At 42.8% G+C, this 10,772-nt stretch overlaps 1 protein-coding gene across 3 annotated transcripts in view; it reads right to left on the minus strand.

The window, feature by feature from the left end:
* PAXBP1 (PAX3 and PAX7 binding protein 1) overlaps nucleotides 1-10,330 on the minus strand; it is a 29,180-nt gene extending 18,850 nt beyond the window's left edge. The window contains exons 1-8 of one of the 3 annotated variants that reach the window (XM_086617728.1): nucleotides 10,299-10,330; nucleotides 9,773-10,266; nucleotides 7,811-7,939; nucleotides 5,969-6,145; nucleotides 4,405-4,626; nucleotides 3,689-3,792; nucleotides 2,611-2,831; nucleotides 1,414-1,603 (exon numbers count right to left, since the gene is read on the minus strand). In XM_086617728.1, coding sequence (XP_086473854.1) covers nucleotides 1,414-1,603; nucleotides 2,611-2,831; nucleotides 3,689-3,792; nucleotides 4,405-4,626; nucleotides 5,969-6,145; nucleotides 7,811-7,939; nucleotides 9,773-10,266; nucleotides 10,299-10,330 — 1,569 coding nt within the window. Of the gene's footprint in view, nucleotides 1-1,413; nucleotides 1,604-2,610; nucleotides 2,832-3,688; nucleotides 3,793-4,404; nucleotides 4,627-5,968; nucleotides 6,146-7,810; nucleotides 7,940-9,772; nucleotides 10,267-10,298 lie in introns of those variants that run through there. The other 2 variants (XM_086617741.1, XM_086617735.1) reach the window with 2 other exon arrangements.
* Between the last annotated feature and the right edge of the window lie 442 nt (nucleotides 10,331-10,772).

Below are 10,772 nucleotides of genomic sequence, written 5' to 3' on the forward strand. Positions count from 1 at the left end.
ACTATTAGTTAACAGTAAGCTTTCCTGGTTTACACAAAATCTGGGAGACTAAAGGGCTTGGTTTATACTCAGAATGGTGAATTCTAGAACAACTTGTTTAAAGAAAATATTTGAACAAGACGGCATGGGCTATCAAAGAGAACTTCCAGACATAGCTTATAGTTATCACAAAAGAAATTTAATAAGAGGTCTTTAGAAAGCAAATGCTGAAGAGAGATACAGGTATTTAACTTGTCTTCTGAAAGACAAATGAATCTCAGAGAAATAATATAAGAAGTTTTCTTTAAGCAAGAATTCAGGCATCTGGGCAACCGGCACTGACTAGAGCTACAAAGGAAAGTACCTTTACTACCCCTCAACAGCTAATGCCAATATAGACTCAGGAATACTACTTCTTCAGTGAACAACATCTATTGTAACTAATCAATTAGCTGGGTGAATTAACTGGTCCACACTTCCTGGGTTTGTTCATGGCAGTTACTCTCCAGCTCACGGGATTGAAGATGGAACTCTCCCAATAACCAACACCACCCAATACCGGACAATTAATGTCTAACCATGTAGCAACCAGAATGCTTTTATATTCCTCTCCCACACCTAATAAGCTAGATAAGCAGTAGCTTCAACAACTCGAGTAATTCTGACAGCTAATGTATTAAGAAGGTACTATACTACAGTGCTCAAGTCAGAAGACAATGACAAAATGGCCTATGTACTGCTAACTGAATTTTACAGCTCCTCTGTATTTTTTATATTTTTATATATATATATACATATATATATATATAAACCCCAAATATATATCTATATATTCAGGAGCTCCTGTTATATTTACAGCTAAGAAAGTAATTAAAGCATAATGAATAACCTAAGAAAGAAAAACTAAGCTTTCAAGTTAGACATAGATGAAAGTGTCACACTACATGAGAGAAGTATATTCTTAAGTTTGGGTGTCTTCAAGTACTAGTTTTAAAACTTTTCTCCTTCAGATACTAGAGTAATACCAAGTACGTGAAACTGCCTGTCAGGAGGAAGCTTATAATAACAACACACAAAATACAAATCTTTGTTCCTGTGTTCACAAAGCATTCCAGAAACTAGCAATGTTGTAATTCAGCCCTTATTTCTGTTAACCTGGTATTCAATACAAGTAAAAACCAGTATTTAAGTGAAACTGAAAAGTCAGAATATCTACCAAAATCCTAGACATATATAATCTAAAAGTGGCTTTAGGCGATCTAAAGTCAGTGTTCTCTTACACTGTGAAAGAGAGCCTCCAATAACCAAACCTTTCGAAGAGTATGTTCTCAGGGGACTTTTTTCAAAAACAGAGGGAGATGTGGTGTTTGGCATGTATTGAGAGTCCCTATTTTTTTTTTTTTGTAAAAGAGATGAATGTTTTTGCATCCTTACCTTTTCACTGAAACACTCAAGCAAGTCTTGGACATACCCTCGCATTTCTTGCAAAAACTTATACTGTTCACCAATACCCCCAGAAGACCCTTCTAATATTTCAATTGCCTTGGTAGAGTCCTCTCGGCTTTGCTGATGTTTCTCATATTGCTGCCGATTAGCTTTGTGCAATTCTTTCATAGTGTCCAACCTGAAGGGCAACGGATAAATAGCAAATTTACATCCAAAAGTCTATATATTTCAGGCTGTTGAGATATTAAACAAGACAGTGAAAGTACCAAGTCTATATATGAGAAATAGTGCAAAGACATATTCTCTAACTTTCATTGGTCACTTTCTCCCCTCTCTACAAAAACAGCAAGGCTAACGGTTTAGAATCATAGAATGGTTTGGGTTGGAAGGGACCTTAAAGATCATCTAGCTCCAACCTCTCAAAAATTAATTTGCTAGACTATGCTGAGTGCATTGCACTGCCTACTCCTACAAATTTTTACAGGAGTTGATAGCACTCAGAATAGCGCAAGGCTGGCCCTCAAGCAAAACTGGGAGGAAAGGTTTTGGGGCTGGGGCGGAGAGAACTATAGCTTATACAAAGCAGTTTTATTCCTCTACTAACTTGATTCACTGTCAAAGGCTGTAACACTACAAGGGGCATACAAACCAATTTTGAAGACATGTAAAGTGCAAGTTGTTCACTACAAATGATCTCTCACTGCAATTGGGTTGTTCATTCAGTAGGATCTTTTGCGTACCTGACGAGCAGATTACAGTGTTTAAACCAAAAAGTCCCTGTATACACTAAATTATTTATCTACTGAAGGGGAAAAATCTGATTCACAGTTTAAAAGAATGCAACTTGACAAACTAAACACCTCACTGGCCTTTAAATTCTTGACTATAAGACTGTGCAGTGTCCAGAAGATGCAAGTCAGACCTGTCTTCAACAAGATCAATGGCCTCATATTTAAAGCTTCACTTCCAGAGAAGCAATCCAAGGAGATTTTCGAACAAAGTGTCAACGTCATCTTCACTTTGAGCTTTTTTGGTTTGCCTTTTTATTACTTTTTTTTAATGGATGTGTCAGTCAGTACTTTTCCAGCGATGAAACTCTGTGTTTGCTCACCGAGACTAAAAGATGCCTGAGGAACAGAAAGCTAGGGGACAGGTCTTTAGGTCTAAAAAGATGGTCTGTCCTACCTGTCTTTAAGCTGTTTCTTTACCAAATCAATAGTAACAGGAGTCATCTCATTACTGGGAGTTTTGAAAGGAACTGTATTATCTGTTTTTTGAGACTTGGTTTCCGATGATCCATACGCAGCGTAAGTGTATGGAATGCCATATGATGAACCATAAGACAGTGTCTGGTAAGTGTTCTGGTAGTACAGATTATTCACTTCAGCAGGCTGACTTGGTTGAACCTAATGGGAGAGGAAATACCATTGAACTACGTTAGACTTCAAAGGAGAAACCTATTTTTTTTCTCATCTCAAGTGTTATAAAGTGAAAAATGTAAACAGGTACATTTACCAAATGTAATTATTAAGTGGATTTAAGTGTAGAACTTCCAACACCCAAAGCGGAAGAAAAATTTCCTCAGAAGCACCTTCTTAAATAGACAAACTCTTAGTATCATTACAATTCTAAATATTTATACTTACAACAAGTTATTAAATGACAGCTTTAACCAGCCTGTAACTCCTACAATAACCAACTGTTTGGGAGCATACTAAATTTCACTAATAATATTTAATAGAATTACATAGGTTCTTAGAGTCAGTGTGTTTGGTTGTGATTTTTGCTGAAATCTTTTTTTAAAAAAAAAACTATCTTCTTCAACCTAGTGGCAACTTCACTATGAATGCACAGACAACATATGGCACAACTTGCTACAAATTCCAACTCCATGCTGCAACACAAGATACAGAAACAAAGAAACACACTCTGTTTACATACTCTACAAACCCAACGATAAACAAGAACAGAGGTCTCTTCAAAGTGCAATTTTCCTAGCTCTGTTTTAGGCTGTAAATAAATGCTGGTTAACAGCACCACAAACAATCAGTATCTACCCAGAACAGAGAGACTAATGAAACAGATACCACTGTACACTTAAAATCTGACCTCTCATTTCTCTCTAAAGAATACCAGAAGTTACATGTTCAACTTCTCAGATGGAACAGCCTTCTGTAAACTACTAGTTTGTAATGGATTTAGCCAATATATGAAGAAAAAAACAAAGCAAAACAACAAAAAGAGTTCACAACTAAATACATGCCTGAGGTATGTTGATTCCTTTCCGTATCTGTTCTTGCTCCCATCTACTGAGCTCTTCATCTTGCTCCCCTGCCACCAGTGCTTCATCATCGCTTCCCTCAATACCTTAATACGAGTAAAACAGACCAGTAACAAAAAGAAGATAATGTATTCATAGTAAGCATCATGAGTTCAAAAATCTGAGAGATCATGCTTCAGTGGGAACATCTCAGTGCATTCTCTTTTCACGAGGAATTAAGGATGCTAGCCTGTGAATTATTCTCACAGAGGTTCCACTTAAAAAAATCTAATGGGTAAATTTGCAATTAACTGCTGGTACAACCTTCTACTGTTGAAATCCTATATATCTTACTAATTCTCCTTTTCCAAAAGGTTATTTTACCTGCTTGTCAGCAAGAAGAATGCTATACCAAAGAACTAATGTTTTTCTTTTCACATTATATCTTCTAAAAAACAAAGTACAGGAACAATACTAGTCGATCCTTAGCGTAAGTTTCTACCAGACTGAGTACAGTTGTGTGCTTCTAGGCACACAAACACAGTTTGTGCTCAAAATCTTATACATAGATTCCATTATGCAGAACTTTTCCTTACAAATGGAATACAACTCCAGATTCATGCCTGTTTGAAAAACAAGTTGTTTAAAATGTTGAATGGGAGCACTTGCAGTGAAAAGAGTATGAACGTTTATCAGCTGTCCTTCTAAAAAGCTTTTACCTATTTCCTCAGCAATCTTTTGCCTTTGGGATTTTTCCTTCACTGTAAAAACTATCCTCCTCTTCTCGTCATCATCTTCATCATCACTGGCATCATTTTCATCTTCTCGAACAAGGCGGCCTTTACCTGGTTCACTGTCAACGGGGGTAAAGTCTCCAAGTTCACGAGCCATTTGACGCTTTTTCCTAGCGGCATGAATAAAAGCAGCATCTGGAATTTCTCCTAGAGACAGATGTTTGCACTGTTAAACAACCACTGGAATAAAAGAGGTATTATGACTTCCTATTACTCATCTCTGTCACCTTACCAAATCATCTTCGCAAACAGAAAAAAACGTGAGAGGAAAAGAATCCATACACTCAGAAACATTTGCAAGCAACTTAAAAGATGCACATGCAAACTTTCTGACCAGAAACCTTCAAAGCTGGGATCTTTCCCAAAAAGCTTGGCTCTGCTTCCAGTAGCTCACATGCCAAAAGAGCAGGAGCCTGATGTTCCTATGGGAAATATTCCTAAAGAAGAGGAAGCCTTTTACAGGACTTGACTATTGCAACGGGAGGAAAAAAACAGGGTTCTTGACTGTGTCGTTTTCTGTTCCAATATTGCTCCCAAGAAATCTTATTTTGGGGAAAGAAAAAACATTGGCCATTTCAACAGATGACAGCTCAGCGATTAAGAGGATATCAAACCGGACAAAGCTAATATGAGAAGACTGTACAATCAAGAAGAAACAAGAAAAGCAGATTTAATTAAAAAAATCTAAAATCCCTAGCACAAAATCAATGCAACTGACATAAATCATATAACCAATGGTACCCCAAAATAATTTTTTTTTGAAACATAAATAATTTTTACCACTACTTTGATTAGGCATGCACGAAAGGTTAAATTTAGATTCTCTTTATACTTGACATGAGATACTCCACTCAAGCCAGCAATACCTTTGGAGATGGAATAATGTACATATCGCACCACTTTGCAATTACCCCTAAAAGGAAAAATTATTTGGGAGTCAACTAGGAAATTCTTTTTCCCTTGAAATATGGCCAAGTCTGTGGACCCGAGGCATTCTTCTTCTATTTGGCGAGCAGGCTACTGCAAGTTAGCTAACAATTAGTAAACTGGTTTCAAAAATACTTTGTCAGACTGATTTCTTTGGCCTCAGGGCCTGAGTAGAACCTCATCAGACAAAATAGGACAGGAAAACATTTCAGATATCTTGCATACCTGTAACTGAGACACTTGAACTAAAGACAGAATTTTAATTGAAAGCAGTTAAAATTTGTCTTGTCATCTATTCCAAATCTAGTTTTTTCTTACAGTTGGTCATCACTTTGAGACACAAATTCTGCTTTTGACATCAAGATAAAGCATTCTGCAGTACAACGTGGTTTTTTTTTTTACAAGGCTTGTAAAATTAAAATTTGGAAAATACAAGTTTCCTGAATTCTCAGATGCTGGATACATTGCTGGAAAATATTTCCTAATCTCTCAAATACATTAGTCTCCCATAAACATTAGCTAAAGTGTTTGTTAACATATCAGACAAATTACAATAACCAACCTGGGCGGAGAACATTCAGTGATGACAGAGCACTTGAAAAAGCACCACCAGCCTTTGGTTTTTCTTCTTCCTTCTCACTTTCAACTTCCATTTCTTCTTCACCATGCTCACTGTTTGCAGTCCCATCTTCTTGACCTATATCCTTAATCTGTCCTGACTTTTCTAGCGGTGGTTCAACTGGCAAGACAACAAAGCCCATGTTTTACTCCTTTTATAAAGATCACTCAGAAGTATTTTTTTTAAGATCTAACAACCAGAAGCAAAAATCAAATGAAAATGTTGAATGATAATTTGACTGTTTGAGACCCAGTGAAATATGCCTCCTTAATCGTGATTAAGTCACTGACATCCTCTCAAAATAAAATTTGAGACAGCAGACACCTCAACAACCACTAAACATTCTCTGTATTGCCAAGTATTAAAAAAGTGAGAGAACTCAACAACGAAGATCGTATGTGCAACCTTCACACAGTCTCTTACATGTGTAATTAGAAAGTATTGCCTGTGTTACACCAAATCTTTCCAAAAGAACACTCATTTCAAAAGAACCCTTTCATTTTCCTCTTGGGCAGCGGTGCAACATTACCCTACATTAGGTGGGTAACATAAAGATACAGGCAGCACGTACAAATGTCATGTAAAAATACGTTTTAAATCCAGCTACCCAATCCAAGCTGCACATATCTGAGTTTTCAGACTTCAGCATTTGTTCAGAAAATCCAGATTCCCGACTCAGTAGCAGCCATGAGGTCTTTGCACTATAAGCAAACCAATTACAGGGACTGTAACACAGACCAACAGAAAACAAGCACATGCTAGCCATATGCGAAATGCAATTTTTTAAGGATCCTTGTGACAGAAGCAAGAATTAAGACCCAGGTTTTCACAGATCACCTGATCATTAGCCACAAACAATCATTTCTGTTCCTCTCACACCCTGTACCACTGCACAGTCAACTAAAAGTTTCTAATAAGCAAAAATCTGTGGTTTTTTTAAAAGCAGACAAAGCCTTTTTAAAATATTTAAGATTTTTAAAAGGCTAACTTAATTAACTTAAAAAAGGGAAATTTTCTGCAAAGGACTCTGTTCAACTCTCATATGCTTCAGCTCTATCATCACAATTTTTTGATGACAAGCCTCTCAACCTGTGCTCATAGAGTCGTAGATTATTACTCTACACAAAAACCTAACTGGAAGAGGAATAATTCCATTTTACCAAAGAGCTTCCCCAAAACCAATAGCAGAAGTACAATGAAATTCAAATCCCAGGGTCTATGCAAGCTCTGGAGGACTGCACATTGTTCAGAGATCCTTCTGCTCCAACACTTTCATCCTGTCACCTTAATCATCAAGTCTACTCTAAAGGTCCAAGTCCCAAATCAGGCAGCTGTTGAATAACTTACTTAACAACAAAGAACACCACTCTGCTCACCCCAAAACTCCCCTTTTCGAGAAGATGCGTTACAAGGACACGTTCTGTCAGATAAGCACCAGACACAGTTCTACGCTAATTAAATTCCTTCCTAATTCAATAGGAAAAACTCACCTGACATAAACAGAGCTGAAATACAGAAGCTACTGAGGTCTACTGACAACCGTACACCTAGCTGAGAAATTTCATCCTTCTACATTCATTTTGACGAGAGAGAATCAGAGAACTCTCTACCAGCTTCACGACGGCATTTGTAAGGTTCAAACGAACACATCTAATGCATGCTTCCCTTCAGTTCTAAATGCTAAATCCTCTAAAAACACTAACAATCCATCTTGAAAACAACTAGTTTGTATTTACAATACTTAATCTGTGCCATTACAAAAGTGACTGTTAGTTTTGCAGTTACCATCTGTTGGAGAATTGACCTCTGTTCTAACTTTTGATTTTTCAAGATCTTCTTTGTATTCTTTCTTCAATTGTTTTACGATCTTTTTGCTGTAACTTGATTTCTTCACTTTAAAAACTTCTTCGGTTTCTTTAAAAGAGAAGTCAGAAAACATTATGTTAGACCTGCCAAGAAGTATACTTACCTATTAAATCTCTTAACTTTCTACCTAGAATTTTAAATAAATGTCACTAACAACATAATTCAGTGTGACTTTACACTTGCTCTGTTGCAACAAAACCAGCCCCACATCATTTCATGTGGACCCATGTCCATCTCATCTTTTTGTGGTCATTTTCAAGTGTACTCATCCCGCTCACAGCATGGTTACAGAAAAGCAAGGCAGAAGTTACACAAAAGTGTACACACATGGCCTGCAGTAATCTGACTACAGTAATCTGACTACAGTAATCTTTTACAAAAAAACCCCAAACCACAAACCAAACAACAAAAAAAAATACAGCTGATCCTTCACTATGACTCCAAATTTGGAAGAAAACAACATGAAGCCCCAACATTTTAGGTCAACAGTCTTTTCACAGCCACACATACACCTAACTAATGAGTAAGGGAATGGCTGGTTTTGGTTGTATTACCAGTTCTAATGCCTGCAGCACTATAACCTACCAAAAGGTATGCAATAAGGTAAAGAACTACATAGCATAGAAAAAAAAAATCCAAGTTTGATGTAGGAAATCAACAAGTGTGGGGTTTTTTTTTCAAGTTTATAGTGTAATTCCATGTTGCCAGTATTTCTGTCAAGATTTCAAATCGCTAGTCTTAAAATCCAAGTTCCAGTGACTACAAGAGAATTCCTTATAACAAAACTCAAAATTCATACTAACTCTCCTGCTGACAAAAGGTATCACAAAAACAAGCTCCTCATTTTATTCACCCTGAACTTCTGGGATGCAATGAACTCTGGAGCTTGAAGAGTGGGTTTTGATCGTTTTTTGATTATTTTTAATACATAATAACTATTATCCATAATCAGATTATCTGAGTGTGAATGGACCAATTCAAGAGTGCAGTATCTGCTGGAATTCAGCAGAATTACTAGCTGAAGTATTGTACAAACACGACTATGTTATTTTTACAAAAGCTGAGGTCCAGCAACTACTCAACCATTTTTTCCACTATTTGTGAAGGTTAATCTAATAAACCTTGTGGACGGCTAGACGAACTAACTCTTCAATAAACCACCAGTGGCTTCATATGGAGTTCGCCAGGATAACAGGCAGTCGGACATGACCTGCGAACACCAGCCACATCGGATGAAAGCAAACTCGACACAAAGCCGCGGGAAAGATGCCCCTCAACCAGCACTGCAGGCTCTGGGGGGAGGCAGCGGGGGCTGCACCGGTCCCGGGCCCAGTGCCTGCTACCGCGCAAAACCCAGGTCTGGCTAAAGCCAACAAAGCCACCGGGCTGCAGGGAGCGCAACACGGGTGCAACAGCCAGGCACGGGCAATGCAGAAGCAAAGGCAATTTGCCGCGCTAAACCGGGATGAAACCCGCGGGACATCACCCCGCTACTCTCCGGTGCTGGGAGCGCGCTGGCCCCGCAGGAGCCGGATCGGGCCCGGGAAGGGAGCGGGGCCAAGGGCGGCTGCTGATGGGGCGCTCCCTGCCCATGCACCCCTGGCCCCCCGCACACACCACCCCCACCCCCCCACCCCCCCCCGGGTCTCGCTCTCTTACACGACCCCTCATCACCCCCACGTCGCACGGGGCAACCCAACTGCCTTAAAAAACCAAACTGAGCAAGCGCCCCGGCTCTCTCGGCGGCCTGGCGGGCGCGCAGCCCACAGGGGGAGTCCCGGTGCAGGCAGATCGGCGTCGGGTCCCCTCCCACCCCCGCAAGCAACGCGCCGAAGGCCGCGCAGCCCCGGTGCCCGCGGGGCGGAAAGCCCCCCGCCTCACCCTCCTCCTCGTCCTGGAAGCTGAGCAGGCTGGCCCGCGGCACCTCTTTGTTCTCCCGCGGCCGCTTCTTCTCCTTGGGGCGCCCAGTGCCCGGCAGCCCGTTGCCCTGCTGCTGCGGCGGGGGGGGCGGCGGCGGGGGCAGGAAGGCGGGCGCCGGCAGAGCCCCCAGGCCGGCTCGTTCGCCTCCCACCAGGCCCAGCCCCAGACCGAGAGCCGCGCCGTAGCTCGCGGCGCAGGCAAAGGCCGCAGGGCTGCCGGGCAGGGCGAGGGGCACGCAGCCGGCAGGCAGCGGCAGGAGCCCGGTGCCCGCCGCCAGCGCCATGGAGGCCTCGCCGGGCCCTTCCCCCCCCGCTCCAGCCGCCGGCGCCGGCTCCTGAGGCGGCTCCTCGTCGCGCTCCTCGTCCTCCTCCTCCGAGTCGTTCCGCTTCCGCACGTTCACCCTCCGCGCCTTACGGAACATCCCGCCGGGCACCGACCCCCCGCGCCGCCCTGCACCGGCCCCGGCGCCGCCCGCTCCCGCCGCCCCGCGCCGCGGCCCAGGCCCGGCTCCCTGAGCATGATACCCGCCGCGCCGGCGGCCACAGCGCCCCCTGCCGCCCGCCCGCCGCCGCCGCCCGCCCGCCAACAGCGAGCGACCGCCCGACCATAGAGAGGAGGCGGTGGTGGAGGACAGAGCGTGCGCGGCGGGGAGCGTAGAGAGCCGGGGCTAGAGTGGCCCGCCACTCCTCCCGCTTCCTTTCCCAGAGGCCGTCGCTGCCGCCATCTTGTGTCGAGGCAGCGGCGCGAGCGCGGGCTGCGCGTCACGTGGCGGCGCCGCGCGCGAGTGCGGAGCGAGGCGGGAGGGGAGGGGAGGCGCGGGGAGGCGCGTGCGGTGTGTGTGGAAGCGGCGCCGTTGCGGGGGCGCGGGCGGGTCGGAGCGGAGCCCCCGCCCCCCCCCCCCCCCCCCCGGGTCGGCGCCCCCATCGGCTTGTGTTCCACCAACGGCTCGGGGGCGTCGGGA

This window comes from Tauraco erythrolophus, chromosome 1, assembly GCF_009769465.1.
Source record: "Tauraco erythrolophus isolate bTauEry1 chromosome 1, bTauEry1.pri, whole genome shotgun sequence".
In the NCBI taxonomy this organism is placed as follows: Eukaryota; Metazoa; Chordata; class Aves; order Musophagiformes; family Musophagidae; genus Tauraco; species Tauraco erythrolophus.